This window comes from Dioscorea cayenensis, chromosome 5, assembly GCF_009730915.1.
Source record: "Dioscorea cayenensis subsp. rotundata cultivar TDr96_F1 chromosome 5, TDr96_F1_v2_PseudoChromosome.rev07_lg8_w22 25.fasta, whole genome shotgun sequence".
Taxonomy (NCBI): domain Eukaryota; kingdom Viridiplantae; phylum Streptophyta; class Magnoliopsida; order Dioscoreales; family Dioscoreaceae; genus Dioscorea; species Dioscorea cayenensis.
In genome coordinates this window covers 21,542,140-21,563,220 of record NC_052475.1, presented here as the reverse complement: position 1 = coordinate 21,563,220, position 21,081 = coordinate 21,542,140, and the positions used below count along the sequence as shown (strand labels likewise).

At 33.0% G+C, this 21,081-nt stretch overlaps 2 protein-coding genes across 2 annotated transcripts; one reads left to right on the top strand and one right to left on the bottom strand.

Moving 5' to 3' along the window:
* The first annotated feature begins 766 nt into the window (after nt 1–766).
* LOC120262411 (protein MALE DISCOVERER 2-like) lies at nt 767–7,932 on the top strand. Its single transcript, XM_039270512.1, has 14 exons — nt 767–1,352; nt 1,444–1,800; nt 1,893–2,028; nt 2,681–2,752; nt 2,937–3,080; nt 3,164–3,304; nt 4,322–4,417; nt 4,528–4,589; nt 4,679–5,161; nt 5,838–6,028; nt 6,138–6,270; nt 6,353–6,510; nt 6,575–6,763; nt 7,414–7,932. The coding sequence occupies exons 2-14, from the start codon at nt 1,692–1,694 to the stop codon at nt 7,672–7,674; spliced, it is 2,175 nt and encodes a 724-aa protein (XP_039126446.1). The 5' UTR covers nt 767–1,352; nt 1,444–1,691; the 3' UTR covers nt 7,675–7,932.
* A 5,702-nt stretch (nt 7,933–13,634) lies between these two features.
* On the bottom strand, nt 13,635–15,278 carry LOC120261569 (CBL-interacting serine/threonine-protein kinase 12). The gene has a single exon (XM_039269507.1). It carries the CDS (start codon nt 15,250–15,252, stop codon nt 13,846–13,848), a length of 1,407 nt encoding a protein of 468 aa, XP_039125441.1. The 5' UTR covers nt 15,253–15,278; the 3' UTR covers nt 13,635–13,845.
* Nucleotides 15,279–21,081: the final 5,803 nt, after the last annotated feature.

Sequence of the window (21,081 nt, the reverse complement as noted above, 5' to 3'; positions counted from 1 at the left end):
GAGAGTAATACTCATAATTCTTAAGAACTAAGAATTATAATTCACAAGCGAAAGACTCTAGAAATGTCCTAAAAGATAAAAAAAAATACGTTTTTATATATTTATTTTATATATATCTTTAATTATTATTAGAACTACAGACAAACCACTTTCAAGAATAAGAAATTTAAAAATGTATAATAATCCAACTCTTCATTATAAAAATGATTACCCCTAATTATGTATTTAATTTGTAGCACAAACGTTATATAGTATTGTCAAGATTGAGAAAATAGTTAACTAAAGTGCATTTGCCTTGCAATTTTTTTTTATTTTAAATAAATTTGTAAATATAGTATTTATTTGTATCGTTTTGAATAAAAAATATTATTTTCATAAAATAATATTATTCTATATTTTTTAAAAAAAAAATCATTCATTTTTTCTTCCTATCAACCACTATGACTAAAATGAAATGACAAATTAAAACCTAAAAGGCTGAAAAAAGAGAAGGGCCAGTGATGAGTATTTGGGAAACTTGAGCTGACCGGATGCTTTTATTCAAGCGATGTTGCTGAGAAAAACTGAAAAGAAATAGAGTTATATTTTATTTTTAAAAATAAAAAAAAAATTATTTATGAATTTAAATTTCCATTTACTATAATTCTATAGTAAAAAAACCATCTTAATAAATTTTCTGGGACTTATATATATACAAATAATTATAATATTTCGGAGATAAAATACACTGTTAAAAGTGTATGCAATTGGCTTAATCATTAAAAAAATAAATAAAAATAAAAACGGGGTATTAATGAAAAAAAAAAACCATATTTTTGGCGCGGATGTATTTGCAAAAACAGCTCCCCGAAAGAAAAGCCGTAGAGAGAAATGCGAAAGAGAGAAGAGAGAGAGAAAGAGAGAGAGGCATGCAAGAACTGCGGACGAGGATGGTTGGGAAGTGAGAACCAAGTCAAAGAGCATTGAGAGGAGGAATGGCGCGCGCTTCGAGCTCCCGATCCCGCAGCGCACGCCGGCCACGAGTCTGCGCGAGTGCTTCCCCTCTCCCGCACTGCGACCGTGGAGGCCTGGCCACCCAAATTCACAAAGACAATCCAAGGATTCACCAACGAAATCAGGAGAAACATAGGAGAAGACGACCGGATAGAGAGGAATTCAACAGAGTTGAAGCGAGATCCGGAGAGAGAGAGAGAGAGAGAAGGGAGGCGGGGAAGCAGAGAGAGAGAGAGAGAGAGAGAGAGGTATAGTGTATGGATCCCGGCTAAAGGGTCGGCACTCTCTTGCTTCCCTCCTCCTTTCGCTTTCGAAACCCCGAATCGAACCCCTTCTTTGCTACTTTTCTTGAGGATTTTGTAAGTATTCTTGCTTGAATTCTAAGTTTTTGGAGAAATTCTTTGGAAATGGGAGTGGAGTTAGAGAATCTCGTTCGTTTCTCTCTTGTAGGAGTTTTAGAACGTGATTTCGCATTGATTCTAGCTGAAAGAATGAGGGACAGAGACCTGAAGATCCTTGGCTTTCGAATTTGACCAAAGAATAGAGTTCTAAGGGAGCTTTGTATATAGTATAGCTTGAAAAAGAGTTCCTTTGGGATGTCGCGGTTCCCTTATCGGTCTCTTTCTTGAGATCGAGGAAAGGGCAGTTCTGGCGTTGATTGATTTGGGCTTCGCTGATCCTGGGATTTGTTTGCGAAAATGGGCCTTGGATGGGGCATCTCTGCTTGCTCAATGCCAAAGAAGGTTTTTTGTGTTGTCTTCTTGCTTCACCTGCAAAGCTTCGGATCCTTCTCACTTAATCCTGAAGGTAGATGCTATCTGTGTACACCTGGTCTTATGTAGATAGAGAGTGTGATTTTTCTCATGCATGTGATTTTTCAATGTTTGTTAATCGTGAAGGAATGGCATTGTTGAAGTTTCGGTCAGGAGTGGATTTTGATCCTTATGGTGTTTTTAATACATGGGATCCAAAGGAGGACGATCCATGCAACTGGTCTGGCATTTACTGTTCTGATGATCGTAGAGTAGAAATTTTGTAAGTTCATAAATCCATTATTTCATCATACTAATTGGTGCATTCTGAACTTTATAGCAAAACAATGATTTTGACAAGTAATGGTGGCTCTAGTGGTAGAGACAACGCTCTCCAACAGAGAGGAATTTGGTTCTAACCCAGCTGCATTTGGGCCTGAAATGCAATTTTTATTGGTTTTAAATTCGTTGATACAAATTTTCTCCAAAGAAACAGATAGGGAATTGGTTCAGGCCATCATTATCATATTTCATAAAGAAGGAAAGCTAAATTCTGTGATTATTGCATTTGATGGAAAATAATTTTAAGCAAATTCTTGCAGCATGCGGTGATCATTTGTAATACCATTTTCATATTTAACAGCATTAATTACTTCCTCTCTATCTTATAAGTGCATTATCATTTCTTCTTTATCAGTGCACACAGAGAATACTTATCATGCTCCCGTAGCTAGCTTCCTAAAGAGTTTCAGATCTCTAGTACATATATTAGTTGTTCCTACCATTTGTACCTGTTGGTTTGAAACCTATCTTCTCATTCTGAGTTCATTATTCCTGAGCCAGCTTGATGGTTTGTTGTGCTTTTGTTCATGTACATCTCAAGTCTATCATTAAGTCAACGTTTGAATACTCTAACAGGCAAACTGCTCTTGTAGGAACCTGAAGGAGCTTTCTCTGGAAGGAGCGCTTTCTCCTGAGCTTGGAGAACTTAGCCATTTGAAGGCTCTGTGAGTATTTTGTCTAATCCACTATTGATATCTTTATTCTGTTTTAGCTAGGTTGTTCCTTCCACGGAAATATACGATCCACAGTTTGTTCAGTTTCTATGTCTGTGATTATTATATTTCTTGCCACTTCATTCTAATAATTGATACTAATATTGGTTTTTCTCATTTGGGTTTGTATCGGCAGTGTGCTTTATAAGAACAAATTTTCTGGAGTGATCCCTAAGGAGATTGGGAGATTAACAATGCTGCAACTCATGGACCTGCGATATAATAACCTTGGTGGGCCAATTCCAAAAGGGGTTGAAGAGATGCTATCACTTAAACAGTTGTGAGTGTGTTTTGCCATGTTTAAAGGTTTGCTTTCAGCTAATCTAAGTTTATCTCATGTGGGAAATTTTTATTTGGCAACAGTCTGTTCTGCGGCAATAAGTTTCAAGGTGTCGCTCCTTCAATTGAGAAGTCTAGCATGTTCTCTGAGCTGAACTTTGAGGAAGAAAGTTTCTCTAATGCGGTCATTGCAATTGGCTATATAAATAGAAAAGTTGGACCCTAGTAAGCATCATTCTTCCAAATCTGTGATGAGTAATTTTACATGATAAAGACCTTATAAATTGTAATCAGAAATTTGGAATAGCAAACTTCCTCTTATCCAACAAAAGTTTTATGGATTTCTTTGTTGAAACATTTTGTCCTTACTATCTGTGTAAATTGCAAGAATTCATATTACATATTAGTTGTTATTCGCTGCAGTAAACAGTTCAAGAATGCCCCAATGTGGTCATAGAGCTTTGCCTTGCAGATAGAAACTGGTGATGGTTAACAGCTAGTGACATTCATTTAGGGCACAATATTGAGTATCCAGTAACTTTCAAACCTCAGCTATGCCATGTCAGTCTGCAGATCTATGCTCTAACCTGGTTGAGACTGTGCCTTGTGGTCCTGCCTGCTTGCTGCATGACATTTGTTGTAGTTAAAATTTAGTTCTTGAATGAGTAGATTCCTTAGAGAAGCATGACAGTGTGGCAAATATTTCTGCATATGATAATTCAATATGAAACCTGAGTCTTCATCTAAATTCTGGGCGGAGAAAATTATTCGCATAATGTTTAAGGAGAAGGCACTCTAGTGATAAGTTTTCTTCTTCCACGTTAGCTGGTCTGCTCACATGGTTTTCTTATATATCACATTTGAACGAAACACAACTGCAGATTCTTTTCTTGTTCCATAGAAAATCAATTCATAGTTTTTTCCTCTTTATATTTTCCTATAAAAACTTCTCAATACATTTGCTGATTTGGTAAAGCTTCAGAAACTGAAGTAATTTTGCAATAAACCTTTTTTTCCTACACTGTTGGGTTTGTCCACCAATGGCACGAGCAGTAATAATGCTTAGTCAGCCTAAACCAAATCTAAGTTTCTCATACAATATTATATCTTGCAGATACTAACTAGATCTTTAACATGCATTGCTTTTTTTTTTTGCAATAGCCTTTCTCAGTCTACACATATCAAACTAGCAAGTTGAATTAATAATGTTTTCCAGCATTTACCAGTACAATCACTTTTCAGCTTCTGGCAGAATGGTTTGGGACACCAGAAGAAGGCCAGCTCTTTCATGTGCCCTTTTTATCAACAACTATTACATTTTCTTGAGATGTTGCCCTTGTATGAGTCTTTCTTGGTCCTCTTCTCTCCTTTGCATATCTCATAATATGGATCAGTTCTCAGTTTTTTTTGTGTTTTGACTGAGTAAATATTCTTATTCTGTTATTCAGACATTTGCTGAAAGGGGGATTTTCAGATTGCCATGGTGAGAAACACCGTGATGATCTGCGAAGTATGAAACATGTCATTGAAATTATTTTTTTTCAAGTCAATAGTTTCTTTCCCGTGTTAAGATAGTAACTTCATCCGGATCTCATGCAGGTTTTGCTGAGCCTTATATCATGCAAAATGTGCATCGCAATGTGAATTCTGTACGCCGCAGGCTACTCCAAGTTACCAGGAATAGTCAAGGATCCAAAACTCCTGCAAAAATGGATGCTAGAAATCTCCCTGCTGCCCCACCAGTCGGTCCACCTCCTCGTGGAACTGTGACAGTTCCTTCTAGTGGAAGTGGCTCATTCCCAGCTATACCACGTGGAAAGGTAAAACCATCTTCAGCATCTCCGTTACCCAGTCCTGCATCAGCACTCCCCACCACATCAGCAGACCCTCAGCCAGTTACAAACAAACCTACATCAAGTGAAAAAATAACAGCTCGGGGATCAGTTATCATAATTATAGCCATCGCCTTGCTTCTTTTCTTTGCTGCAAGCATATATTTTATGTGCCGGAGAAAGGGTGTGGCGACAATTGGCCCATGGAAGACAGGACTAAGTGGTCAATTGCAGAATGCATTTGTAACAGGTACATACTTGCTTCTAACTCTGTTTTTATAAATACAAGTCTGGTGGATGCACACTTTGTCCAGATGATATATGAATATCTACATCCTGACATAACCACTGTATCACAAAAATTTATGTTATTTTCTTTCCGTTCTATTTTTATTATATAGAAGTCAATTAAGAGGAAGGATTGTATGTCATGAAGCACTGTAATGACCAAAAGGTAGTGCACTCTGATCTGACCAACTTTTATCATTCTATATTATTATAAGTAATTGCAGTGCCAAATATACTAGTAAATGGTAACTTGGAATTAATGCATAATGTCAACTTTGGTTCATAGAATTATTCATGATCTGGTTGCTCATTAATTGGAATGTATATATATACACATTGTTGAATTCTAATTTTCTGATTTTGGTCATTTCTATTGATCACAATGGTGGATGGACTCCTATAAATTTCAGAATGCTGATGAATAAAAGGCAGTTGCAATGTTGCAATTATATGCCATCTTTGTCAACTATTTATATTAAATCCGTATATTAAATGCTATCTAAGTGATAATTGGTAATTTTATGGCTACTTATCCCCGATGATGCTATGTATTGACCGATGAACTTCCAAAGTATTTACCTTACTTATGTATTCTGTGCCCACTAAAAGCATTGTTATCCATTTTTGATATTTTTCAGGGGTACCAAAACTACATAGAGCAGAACTGGAAGCTGCATGTGAGGACTTCAGCAACATCATTACTACATTCCCACATTCAATTGTATTTAAGGGAACATTATCAAATGGCCTAGAGATATCAGTCGCCTCAACTGCAATTAAATCAGACAAAGATTGGTCAAGGCAATCAGAAATTTATTTCAGAAGAAAGGTCTGCTTCTTGGTTCCGTGGCTTATTTTGTTCACTGCTTACAACCTTTTGATAATTTAAACATGTAAAACTGAAGTATTGACACACTTCTTTCCTCTTGAATGCATAGGTAGATGCACTATCACGAATAAATCACAAGAATTTTGTTAATCTTATTGGCTACTGTGAGGAAGATGAGCCTTTCATGAGGATGATGGTGTTTGAGTATGCTTCCAGTGGAACATTGTATGAGCATCTTCATGGTAAGGAAAACTACATTTTATAGGTAGGAAACTTAGATTTTACTGGACTGTAAATGCTAATGAACATTGCCAATTTTCACAGGTAAAGACTTTGATCATCTTGACTGGAATGCCAGAACAAGGATTATTATGGGGATTGGATATTGCCTTCAATACATGCATCATGACCTCAACCCACCTGTTGCACACCCTGACCTGCAAACAAGCTGTATTTTTCTGACTGATGATTATGCTGCCAAGGTATGCTCTTTGCTTTGTATACTTTCCTGTATATTTCTTCCTACATTGATATCATGTTTCACAGGTATGTGATACAAGTGTTTGGAAAGAAGTTGCTGTTGTAAAAAAGATAACCGGAGATGATGAAATGGATCCTTCTGAATTGGCCTTTGTTGATCCTGGGAGCAATGTTTATAGCTTTGGCTTACTAATGCTGGAAATTATTTCTGGGAAACTTCCGAACTTTGAAGAACAAGGCTCCCTTCTGAACTTGGTAAGACTTGGTCACAATTCTTAAATTCTTTAGTGATTCTATTATTTTAGTCTGCTTTTTATGCAATCTCATGTTACTCACTAAATAATTAAGGCCATGCATTTCTTTTATCAAATTTTCTCATTTTTGCTCAGATGCCGTATTTGCATTGAATACCCAAAGGATTGGTATTCTATTTGACTCTACTAGTGAGTCTTGTCTCTCAAAATATGTACTTGTTAGGTCTATGGTTAACAACAAATTTAGATGTGCATATGTAGAGCTGCTTCAATAGGTTTGTTGTTCATTATTTGATTACTATTCACCATTGGCCTCTCATGCCTAAGATCTGAAAGGGGCCTTCCAAGTAATCACAACAACAAATACAAATAGCTAGTATTAATTCTTTCCTTATTATATCTAGATGGTTCTTTTCTTATTTGTCAGATTTCTGCTAAAGTCGCTCTTGGATTTGACTTTTAACACATAGACACATGTTTAGGAGACCGGTAAAAATTTTAGAGAACAGAAGTCTCGAGTTATCTTTTGACACTACATGAACTATGTGGATTGTGTGTCCATCTTCATTTATCCATAGATTCTCTTCATACTTTGACTTCCGTATCAATGCAGCATGAAAGTTTGATTTTTCTGATGTACCTGCATGACAGGTTTTAGAGTACTTGAAAGATAAGAGCAATACAAAGAACATAGTTGATCTCTCATTGAAAGACTTCAAGAGCAATGAGTTTGATATAATCTGTGAGGTTATAAAGGATTGCACTGGCCCAGATCCAAAGATGAGACCAACAATAAAAGAAGTCATTGCAAAACTGAGGGAAGTGATCGGAATTTCACCTGAAGCCGCAACACCAAGGCTCTCCCCGCTTTGGTGGGCTGAACTCGAAATTCTCTCAATGGAAGCAAGTTAAAGGGGAGCATGTGACCGAGCTCCTCGTCGTAGAGTTTTGGCCATGATTTCACACTCTTGCATTGATTCACTATATAGCATTTCCCCCTAAATTGATTAACTGTATTCAGAGTTCCTCTTCCCAAAACTCTACCAATTCCCGTCTATTATCTTTTCTACTAATAAACTGGTATCCCAAGCTGTGTTGTGTTGGTTTGTTTTCCAGCTTATGGAATGTGTAATTGAAGGAACAGACATGGCAAATAAGTACTTTGAAAATTGGTTGTTGTTTTGTTTTTGTTGGGGGTAGGAATGAACAATACATTATTGAAATGTAGTGAATCCATCTTTGCATCAAAATAACTGACTGTGAAAAGATCATATGTATTTGTTTTTATGGGCACACAGGTTACAGCTTAAATTGTAGTTCAATTGAGTCAATGATGTGGATTTGTTGATGATGTAATAATTCCTTGATTCATTATTTTTATTGAAATTTTAAGCTATTGAAATAATGTATATGGTAAGGGTTTCAATGAACTTTGGGTTGGTTTTATCATATAGAATATAGAGATTATAATTTATAGGAAAAGCAGGCAAAAGGTATTCATGGTGGTGTTATTGGCTTGGATTTTATTTTCCACCAAATTAGCGTCTAATTTGTTTTTTTTTTCATAAAAACATTTTGAGTGAATTACCAGGGCCCACTTTTTATTTTCTGATATTATAAGAGCCAGCTCTAATTTGTCCTAATATTATTTTCTTCCCAACATTCTAAACCGTTCGGAGGTGTTCTTCAATGTTTCTAAATTCTCTCAGGTGACATAAATATAATTCGGTATATGGTGCAAAACCTATAATAAATTTATCCCATTTTTTTTCTATGTGAAAATTGAGGCCAACTTGATCAAATGTATGTAATGTTGACATCGCAGCTATGTCTAGTCACCATCTTATTAAAAAAATATTTCAAAAAAATTATAACCAAATTTCTCCTCGTATTATTTAAAAAATCCAAAATTGTAAAAAAAAAAATTGGAAATTATACATTTATTTTCAATACATTATTTATTTTCCTTAGTAATTATTCCCCATAATAATATACATATTAAAAGATCACATTACACAAAATTTGTAAAGTATCATTTTTTTAAATAATTAGACAAATTCTTCGTCTTTGCATCGGAGTTTTTAAAATTTTGAGCGATATTTTATGGCAAGATCGTATATAAAAAATAATATAATAAAACAATTTTGGTAATAAAAATTGTTGCATATCTTGAATTTCGAATATTTTATGAACATTTAGGAGTTGTTTGTTTGCCCGGATTTGAAAATACTTGTATTTGAAAATCCTTGGATTTGAGAATTCCTTTGTTTGTTTCAATGAATTTGAATATCCTTTGTATTTTCAAATCCAAAAGTCATGGGACTATAGAATTCGGCCAAAATAACCGAATTTCAAAAATCTCATCCAGTGAATCCCATCCAGTAATTAATATACTAATTATATTAATTACTTATAATATTAATTATACTATAATTATATTTTATAAAATATTTTATAAAATATAATTATAGTATAATTAATATTAGTAACATAATATATAATTGATATATTATATTAATAATTTATTTATTGAATAATTAATATATTATAATAAATTAAATATATATTAATTATATTAATTACACTATAATTATATTTTATAAAATATTCAATAAAATGCAATTATAGTGTAATTAATATTATTAATATAATATATATAATTCATATATTATATTATATTAATTTTTTTAATAAATAATTAATATATTATATTTTATTATAATAAATTAAATATATATTAATTATATTAATTACTCATAATATTAATTATACCATAATTATATTTTATAAAATATTAAATAAAATATAATTATAGTGTAATTAATATTAGTAATATAGTATATAATTAATATATTATATTATATTAATTATTTTAATAAAAAAATAATATATTATATTTTATTATAATAAATTAAGTATATATTAATTATATTAATTACTCATAAAATTAATTACACCATAATTTTATTTTATAAAATATTAAATAAAATATGATTATAGTGTAATTAATATTAGTAATATAATATATAATGAATATATTATATTATATTAATTATTTAATAAAATTTAAATATACAAATCCCTCCAACCAAACACAAAATTTTGTGATTTAACATTACAAATATATCCAACCAAACATTGAATTTGACTCTCCTAAATTTTCAAACAGAAGGATTTGTAAATATAAATCCACTACATTTTCAACTACATCCAACCAAAAACTTAAATAAAAAAAAAATTTAAATTTGTGAGCGGTTATTTGTATCTTCCAATAATCTCAATCCATATTTTCCAGATTTCTTATATTAGAATTATACTCATACACTTTATTTTCATATTTATATTCTTAATTCATCTAGAATATAATTTCCACAACAATAGAATATAATTTCCACAAAAATAAAGGCTCTTGTATTGGCCAATGCACAATGTGCACACGCGCGCGCACAGATCATAAGATCATGAAATTTTTTTTTTCTGTTTTTTTTTATATAAAAAAGCGACAAGCACCGGAACCCAGGGATAAACACGTGGGAGAGCAGCGCTCATCACCAAACCGTGCCCTCACCTTGTGCGAGATGGGGATCGAACTCGGGGAACTACGCTCGACACTCGAAACAAATACCCTACACAAGGAAACCGATGCTAATAGACCAAATGGTCTTTGGCATAAGATCATGAAATTTTAGCTTAAATGTTTCTTTAAAAGTTGAAAATATAAATTTATATTAATTTTGCTCATTAATATTTATGTTTTTGCCACATTTAAAAAAACTTAAAATCTCTGCCATGTTTTTGGTAACAACTATTCGGTATCACCAACTTCAAAAACCTAAAAAAGGAAAATAATTTCAATGATATCATTTGAAATTTAAATCATAAAAAACCAACCGGCCAAATTCACAACTTAAAGCTTGACTATGACAATAGTAGGGCTGTTAAAAAAAACCGGTTAAGCCGTAAACCGGACCGGACCGGTTTTTTTTTAACCGCCGGTCCGGTTCCAACCGGTTTCATTATTAACCGGTCCGATCCAGTTTTGAAACTGGTTCCAGACCGGTCTGGTCCGGTTCCAGTTTTTGAAACCGCAGTCCAAACCGGACCGGACCGGTTTGTCCTGTTTAGTTATTTTTACCTTAAACTCTCTCTCTCTATATATATATATATATATGTAAATTTTCTATTGCTAATGAAGCTGATCGTTTGTTTTTAACTCTATATATTAGATGGCCACTCTATTAATTTAATTTTAATTCATAAAAACCGGGACCGAACCGGACTGGACCAAATTGGTCCAAAACGGTCCAAACCGGTCCGAAACAGTTTGGACCGATTCGGGTTTCTCTATTATTTGGTCCGTCCCAACAATAAAAAAACCGTTTAACCGGTCCGGTCCGGTTTTGGACCGTGCACAGCCCTAGACAATAGATCCGTTAGTTGATTATTATTATTATTATTATTATTTGAAATAAGCGTTAGTTAATTCTTGCTACCCACTTCATACCAATAAATAAATAAATAAATGAATAATAAAATAAAACCGAACTATTAATTTTAAATTTAAAATAAAATTATTGGAACAAAACAAGAATTGTCCAATAGATTTCCCACTATACCAGTTGTTATACATCAAATTCTCTGATTGGGGATCATTTTCCAAAATAAATAATAATTAAATGCACTTAATGTACCAACTATGTGTCCTACCTATTTGCCCAAAAGTATAACTGTTATCCAAACACAAGAGAAAGCTTCACCCACAACCAACCCCTTTTCCTTGATTTTGAAAGCTCTTGAAAAAGATCATCCACTCAAAATTTAGGAAAGCTACATAACCTTTCCACTTGTCAAACACCATAAAACAACTCCAATCCATCATGGAAAATGATTTACAGATCCATAATAATTATACAAAGTTTTCTGTTACTTCAAGCTATGGAAAAAATGATATTTACTACAGAGTTAATAATACATGAGAAAGAAAGTATGCAAGCTAATAAAAATCAATATATATAGTATTTAAACAAGTAAAACATCTATATTAAAACTCACAAAGAAATGGTACATTTAATACAGTGTACAGTGAAGGAAACTAACCTTAGAATGGAAGAGAGGATGTTCTGCAAGCAAGGAAGTTTGAATGCAACCAATGTCTTGATGATACAAAGTAAACAAATCTGAATTTCAAATATCACAAGACTAATGAATTATGAACTTCAAACTCAAATGATGTGATAATTTGTTCTGCAATAGATGTAGCTTACTTTAACACATCTAATCAAAAGCTTGAACCGTCCGTTTGTTCAGAAAAGAGAAGATTTCATTCGAGTAAGATCATGAATATTTTTAAACGTCCATCACATCCAAAATAACTTTGTTTTCCATGTGTAATTTGCAAATAGGAAAATGATGCCAGGGTCCATTCAAGCATAAGTAATGTTCTATGCAACAAAAAAGAAGGCCCTGATAACAACATAAAAAGAGGTGAAGATTAAATTTGTATACAAGCAAGCATGCATATGAGAATCTATCCATCAATCTCATAAGAATCCTACAAAAATCGATCAATCGAATTAATTCTCCAAGAAATATGAGATATTTAGAGGATACAGGTAAATAGCAGTATTCATTAATGCAAAGGAGGAAAAAAAAAAAGAGAATATTGGAGGCAATTGAAAAAGGATTCCTCTACACAAGAAGGGTGCATGAGACTTTCAAACAATTCCACATGAGAGGACTTTTTAAACATGTTCCAAAGCTTGAGCTCAGTATAGATTTATTGACAGTTTTTTTACCATGGTTTTTTATTTAAACAAAAAATGATCAAGAATGTGGAAGAAACTTGCATGGACTTGGCATTTATATTGCAAGATAAGGCATGATCTTTTGATCTCCTGCACCTCAATCATGTTAACTACAAAAAAAATTATTTATCATGCAAGCTAAAAATTAGGGCATTATAACTTTACATATACTGCAGATTAACAGCAGCCACGTTCACATGCCACCGATCAAAGACATTGGAATAAGACCAAGGAAACTTTGAGGTTCTGGACCATACAAACTTACAATTATGTCTTAATCAGGACAATATAAGAGGCATGATTTCAAGAATTAAGGTTTCCAAATGCACATCCTTCGTTCCTAAGTGAACCAAACTTTTCTTACTTGTGTCATAGGCCCCAAAATAATAATAATAATAATAATAATAAGTAAATTCTCACATACAGCTTGCAGATGTGCAGAACAAGGCTTAAATATCAGCCTACATCCTACACACTGCATTTATAAACAGGGTAGTGCAAAGCATAAGTTAATAAAATACTCCAATGACATGATGAGAGCAACACATAATGAACACAGACATTCTACATGAACAACAGGATCATCCTGCATAATATCTTTTCCACAAACATTGCATACACAACTATGAGAGGCAAGCATTATCTATAAGCATCTTTTAACAAATACATGAAGCAGAACTTGCTTTCTCAAAATTCCTTAAAAGTTAATTTCAAGATTAAACAAATGACAATAATCAAGGTCTCCTAAAAGGAGATGAAGACATATAGAGATACCAGATAAATTCCACCAACAATATCCAAATGCAATCAGAGACTCTTGATACCTTCAGAGTTCAGATTGGATATCACAACTGTTGTCAGGCAGATAAAAAAGCACATAGAAATCCTATCACTGAGAGGTTACTAATATTTAAGGTTTTCAGATATATATATATATATATATATATATGTAAAGAAAATCCAAGAGTAAAGATATAGCCAGTAGTTGTGAAGAAATGGATGAAGTATTTCATAAGGAAAGATGCCACAGATTCACAGCCGGATGAATGCCAAGATGAACTTCAGGCCTAAACATAAAAAGAACTACCTTCCAAACCATTAAGGGGCTTGGGCAGTTTAATTCTGAAATTTATTCAAAATTATATTGTCTGGAAATTCATGTACAAGCATTCTTACAACAACAAAAAACATATATTGGTTATAAACAGTGGAAAAAGGAAATCATGTGTGTTCAAAAGACAAGTATAAGAAAAAGAGGAAGAGAATTACCCCCTTCTTCCTACTCAGTGTCAGATTCAACAATTGCATGCCGTGGCGTGTAAGTGAGGTTCTGCAACCCAGGCTTCAGCTCCCGCTTGCAGAACTCATCATACTCGCTTTTATCCCCACCCTTCTTCTTCACCTCTACCATGACAAGCTCTGGAGTTATCTCAAATATCTCTGCTGCAATGGACAATGGGCCCTTCTCTCCCTCCCTGGTCCCTTCCAGACTCACACTGCAATCCTTCTTCCTCACTGTAAAACTCACAACTTTTGCAATGTCCTCCAATTTTGATATGATCTTTGAAACTGGTTCGCCGGAGAGAAACCTTGTCTCTTCTCCTCTCTCCTCAAACAAACCGGAAAGATCGAATCCAGGAGAGAAGGATATAATATCGAAAGCATTCAAACTCGCAGGTCTCGGTAGACCCAATCCACGCTTCTGGGAGGTCGACGATGAAGATGTATCTGCCTCTGATTCAGACTCAGATTCTGATTTCTCATCTGGCGGCAGTGGGGTATCAATGTCATCGAAGCTGTAGAACCGGTCATTCTCGATGTAGTAACGGACGTGCCGGAATCCCTTCTTGAACCAGCGGTTCTCCATGATCTCCGGGATGGTGATTCTCGTCTGTGGATTCGTATCAAGGAGCCGGGAAAGAAAGCGAGAGAGCTCTGGTGAGAACCAACGTGGACACCGGAACTCACCTTTATAGATTTTCCTGTACATAGCCATGAGATTATGGTCGTGGAACGGAAGGTATCCGGCCATAAGCACGAAGAGAACGACGCCACAGGACCAGATGTCGGCCTTCGCAGCGTCATACCCACGACGCGCGAGCACCTCCGGCGCGACATAGGCCGGAGTTCCGCAAAACGTGTGGAAGAGCCCGTCCTGCCGGATTTGGTCGGAGACGGCAGAGAGTCCGAAGTCCGAGACCTTGAGATTACCATCCTCATCGAGCAACAGATTCTCCGGTTTGAGATCCCGATGGAAGACACCGCGGGCATGGCAAAAGCCTACAGCGGAGATCAATTGCTGGAAATACTTCCTCGCCACGTCCTCACGAAGCCGACCCTTGGCTACATGCGCAAAGAGCTCGCCGCCGCGGACGAACTCCATGACAAAGTAGATCTTAGCCTTGGTGGCCATGACCTCATGGAGCTGGACGATGTTAGGGTGCCGAACGCGACGGAGGATGGCGATCTCACGCTTGATGTGAGCCATGAGACCACTCTTTAGAATCTTCTCCTTATCGAGAACCTTAATGGCGACGCTCTCGCCGGTGCGGGCGTTGCGGGCAAGGTAGACCTTGGCGAAGGTGCCATGCCCAAGAAGCCTGCCGACATCGTAGCGGCCGAGCAGCAGAGCCTTCCGATCCTCGGACTGGCGCTGCGGCGGAGGCACGGTGGTGGTTTCGGCCATGGCTAGGGTTTGCTTGATGGCCAGTGTGGAGCTCCGTGCAAGGCTATATATACACAGATATAGAGAGAGAGAGAAAGAGAGAGAAAGAGGTTGGAAAATGGGAAAGATGACGGAAAGATGACGGAAGAGTGACGGTTCCGTTAGCCAGATAAGCGCAAAGGGACGGTGACGTCGCGTTAAACGTTTGACGGCAGCCTTGTTGTGTCACGAGAGTGTTCTATTAAGAAAGCTCGGAGAAACGCGCTTCTCTCGCCCGTGCTTGACTTTGACTTTGACTTTTTTCCATCTAAGAGATTTTTACATTTGTCGCCCTGATATTTTCTTTATTTTTTATCAAGGTTCATTATGCAAAAAAAATTGTCTGAATTTTTTTTCATGCACACCCTTGTAAATTTTGAAATTATGTTTTGTTTTAACTTTTTAAAACTAAATTGTGTGGTTTAAAATAAAATGGAGATGTTTCATGAAAATAAATTGCAGGAATATGCGTGGAATAAGTTTATAGATGAATAAATAAATAAAATAAAATAAATTTATTATGTGATATTTATGAGTAATGTCACCAAAAATGGATGAAGTGTGTTAACTGATGGCTTAAACCCAGCCTCATTTTCCTCGTGTTGATTAAAAAGTCATGGTGGTCCTCGGATGTTTAGATTTGGTTTTGCTTAAAAACCCCAAGTATTTGTTAGATTTATACTTTTAATTCTTGACACAAAATGCCCATGCATATCTAAATTTCATGTGCTTTAACTTTTCTTAGTCGTATTAGATTTTTTTTTTTTTTGAATAAATTTTTGTCGTATTAGATAGCAGGATATTTTAGAAATTATTGGGTGAAAATATTATTTGCTATGTAAAAATATAATTAGGAAAAAAAATATGTGTATGGTGAATTGAATGAAAAATAAAGTATTGTTTTCTAGGTTTGTCTTTTATACAATTATGAAATTATTTGCATATGTTAATGAGTAAACCAAGCTATTTCTTTTGATTTATTTATTTAACAAATGAACTTGTTGAGCTTCAAAATTGTATTGCTGAGACAAAGCTTGTCAAATAAATTACTGTAATTTTAATATTATATTTTTTTTATGAGAATCACAAACATAAAAATACAGAAATAACTAACAATATAGATATTTAGGCTGAATACATATGCCGAATTGGTAATCAGAGATGTAGATGTCAAGTTAGCATTCATGTTAATATATACGTCATTCTTTCTTTCTATTTATTTTCTTATAAAGAAAACTTATTTTTTTTTATCATTAAACTCTAGTGTAAATTGTAAACTGAAAAACTCTCCCTAAATCTTAAACTGGGTTTGCGGTTACTGTTTAAATTTAAGGTTTACGATTTAAGATTTAAAGTTTAGGATTTTTGAATTTTTGGTAAAAGATTTTATAATATTTGGGTTTAGAGTTTTATATAAATCTCTAAACTTTAAAAATTATAAAACATTAAGGGTTTAAATTATAAAAACAAATTAAATATTTTTTTAAAAAAAGAGAGAGATATAGAATAGCATGTATGCTGACATGGTACCCAACTTGGCATTCACGTCATTAGTAATTTCATATTATCAATTCTAAATAGCATTACTCTCTTTTAAAAAAAGCAATGCTATATATATTAAAGAACTAGATTTACTGTATAGTTTCAGAATGACGTGATACTAACTTGGCATCATTTTTTTTTTACAAAAGCTTTAAATTCAAACTTTAAATATTCCTACATTTTTAAAATTATAAAAAATTATAAAACTATATCTAAAATCCTAAAATTTTAAACCAAAATACTATAGAATTATATACCCAAAATTCTAAAAACTTAAACCCTAAATATTAAACACTAATAAATCCTAAAATCCTAAACCCTAAATCCTAAGATTTAAGATTTAGATGATAAAAAAAAAATATTTTTATTTTTAAAAAAGAAGGAAGAGAAAGAATGACATGAATGATGACGTGGATATCAAGTTGGCATTCATATTATTTAAAAAAAAAAACCTATACAGTAAATATAGTATCTAAATATAACATTGCTCTTTTAAAAATTTTAAAAATTTAAAAAATTAAAAAACTTATTAAACATTAAAAAAAATAAAAATAATCATGCTTTTTAAGCTACATATTTTGAAAGTATAAATATTGAAATAAACAAAAAAAAAAATACATGCAGCAGCATCATGACTAATTTAAAAATACATAAACAAAAAAAAATTATTGAGCAAAAGTTTTATGGTGCATAAAATAATTCCAAATAATAAAGGGTTTTAACTGCAAAAGTTGACACTGTTATACAAATTAAAAAAAACATGTGCGGTGAATTGAAGATATTAATCCAGCGAGAGTGTGGGAGAAAGAAACAAGAAAGCTTGTGATGGCAATTGACAAAGCCAACCACACCATTGAACGGTGAAGGTTTGGGTCCCATGCTTGCCTCTTGTTCTTCACTGTCCACAACTGGACTAGGGTTTATATTATCAACATAAATATTCAATTATTATTTTTAATTATTCATGGTCAACCTTGATCTTAATTTTTTCATAGCAAATTACCTGTCAGTTTTGGAATTTTTGCAATTTTCTCAATCAGTATTTTGATTTTTCATAATTGTTTTAGTCTGTCATTTTATTTTATTTTTTTAATTTTTATCATTTTAATAATTTATTATAATTTTAAAAATAATCTAATCTTACTAGTAATAGAATTCACTCTCCCCATCTAGAGTGCATGCTTTAGCATAGACCCATCTAGTCTTTTTTATTAGTTTGTTAATGAGGGCGAACAAAGACATAAAAGTCAACGATTAGATAGCCCAATGATATGACACTAAAATATAAAGATGAGGTCATGGGTTCAAATTCCTCCACCGACAGTACTATTTACCATATTATTCATACACTATTCACCCGGGATTCTTATACTATTATCATACTGTATATACACATACATCCGGATTCCATTATTGTTCAGTAATGTTTATATTCATATAAAAAGGGTGTTTGTCGTCTATTATTAAAAAAAAACAAAGGCATAAGCAATTTTATAATTTTATATAAATTTAAAAATAAAATAATTAAAATTTTGTTTTAGAGATGAATAGGAAGAATTAGGAATCTTATGTTGTTTTTTTAAAAAGTGTACTTTTAATATCTGTAAAAATAAAATTATTTATTGTTAAATCTTATATATATATATATATATATATATATGTGTGTGTGTGTGTCTGGGAATTGTGATGGATAATGTTGCATTTAATAATATATCAAGGGGCACGTATTATGTTTTAAGCTGTTGTTAAAAGAATAATTATATATTTAACTTGAAAAATAAATAAATAAGTAATAAATGACAGTTAATGCGTTACTCATGTATGAAATACAATTTTAAAAAGGAGAATTGGTTATAAACCCCTCAAAAATTCTATAATTGCATATTTACTTTCTGAAAAAATATAATTATATACATACCCTGAAAAATATAGGTAATTATAGGTATGCCCTTATTGTTAGATTCCGGTAATCAAACTTGATTAACTATGGTTATAACTTAGATTAAGATATACAAAATGTCTAAAATAACCCTTATATAACTTAAAAAAAACTTTTCAAGAGTATATATGCAATGGTATAATGGTAATGTTATATATTTGTTGTTTGTTAATAGATGGGTTTTCAACTAATTTGAATCTCAAGGGTATATACGCAATTATGTATATTATTCAAGGGTATGTATGCAATTAACTTTTATTCAGGGGCAAATATGCAATTTTAAAATTTTTTAGGGTACACCTGCAAAAGCCCCATTTTAAAACTTTTGAGAATGTTTGGCGGATAATAATAAATAATAATTCTCAAATAATTAAAAAATATATGATCAAAATGAATAAGGGCGTCATGCATTTAAACAGTGCTTAATTAATTATTTTATTTATTTGTTTATTTGTTTGTTATTGGGATGGGTTTGGTTGTCATTTGTCAACTAGGATAACCTTCCAGCAAATAACGGTAGGTGGTTTAACGCATCACGTGATGTCAGAGAGGTTTCCACGTGACTGGATCATGCTTGCTTGCCGACCCAGCATGGCGGTGGGATCTCCACGTGGCGTGGTTTTATTGGGTCAATAGTGGGCTGACTTCATGCCTATCTTGATGGCCCATCAACTTTTATTAAAGATGAAGGATGAAAGGAATATCCGAATATATATATATATATATATTTGAGTTTTAATTATTTTTTTTTATTTGTGTAAGAAAATGTTCTTTGTTAAATATTTAGATTATATTTTAATATTTAACATTTAAAATGAATATTAGCTTAATAGAAGAAAAAGGAACCGCCAACGACCATTTGGTTTATTGGCATTGGGTCCCTTGCGTAAGGTGTTCGCCTCGAGTGTCGAGCGTGGCTCCCCGAGTTCGATCCCCATCTCGCTCGAGGTGAGGCGCGGTTCGCTGGTGAGCGTTGCTCCCCACGTGTTCGTCCCCGGGTTCCTGCACTATCGCCTTTCTCTCAAAAAGGAACCTTAAAATTAACACAGTTTGTATTATTTTTTTTAAATTTACCATTCCATGAGTTATACTCATCCAAATGTGTTATAATGGTAATTAATATTACATAAATCATAAAAAAAATATAAACCAAATTAAAAAAATGGTACAACGAAATTGAACTAAGTTATTATGCCACTGAGTAATATTTCATAACTAAATATTTTCTCATAACTTATTGGAGTTTAGGATAAGTTTAAACATTGATAGCACTTCATAAATTTCATGAAAAAATTACTCTTATTTAAGAGTTCAGACCGTGAGTTCTAATTAAATGAATAATTATTAGATATAATTAATAATATAATTGAATCAAATTAGGGAGTTGAAATTTAAGTTCAATATTATCATTTTTTTAATGAGATCACAAACATAAAAATGTAGAGATAACCAATACCATAATTTAAATATTTAGTATGATAAATTTAATTATTTAAACTTAAGTATAGTTTTGGCCAACATGTTTTATCTCAATGTTAATTTTTGTTTTGGTTTATATTTTTAAAATATTTAATATAATAAACACTTAGCATCAAACATATAATTTTTTATCCAAATGTTAAGAATTAATATAAAATTTAGTACAAAGGTGATTGGTGATCACCTTCGAGGATAAGGATTTTCTCACCCTCGCCACTTTTTAAAATAATTTGGTTAAATGAGATAATTGCATCTTTAACCATGCCCAGCCTCAAAATAAAAAAAAAACATGATATCTAACATCAAATTGATTAAGCATCTTATCAACACCATTTAATTGCCACTTAAAATGGACAAACCACACACGGTTTTTATCTCCTAAGATCACATTATACAAAACTAAATATCCTTTGTCTTATAAAAGCTATCTCATCATATTGTGTTGGCACATTTGCTTTCATCCGTAATGGACTAGGCGATGCTCTAGGTTTTGTCCAACCTTTATATTCCTTATAACTTTTGCGTTGTATGTTTATCAATAATGTTATCCTATTTTCTCAAAAAATATATATTTATCCATTTTATTGAAAAAAATTATTTTGGTAACTAATATCATACATTTAAGTATTATCACTTTTTTTTATCAACATCACAAACATAAATATGTAGAGATAACCAATTAGGATGGACAAACACTGATATTGATTAAGCATCTTGCAACCCTTCTTCAAGTACCACTTAGGATGGACAAACCACATAGTTTTTATCTCCAAAGCGTTGCCTAATCCAAATCTATCTCTTCGTCTAGATTTTGTCCAACCACTATATTCTTTGCTTTTATATTGTATGTT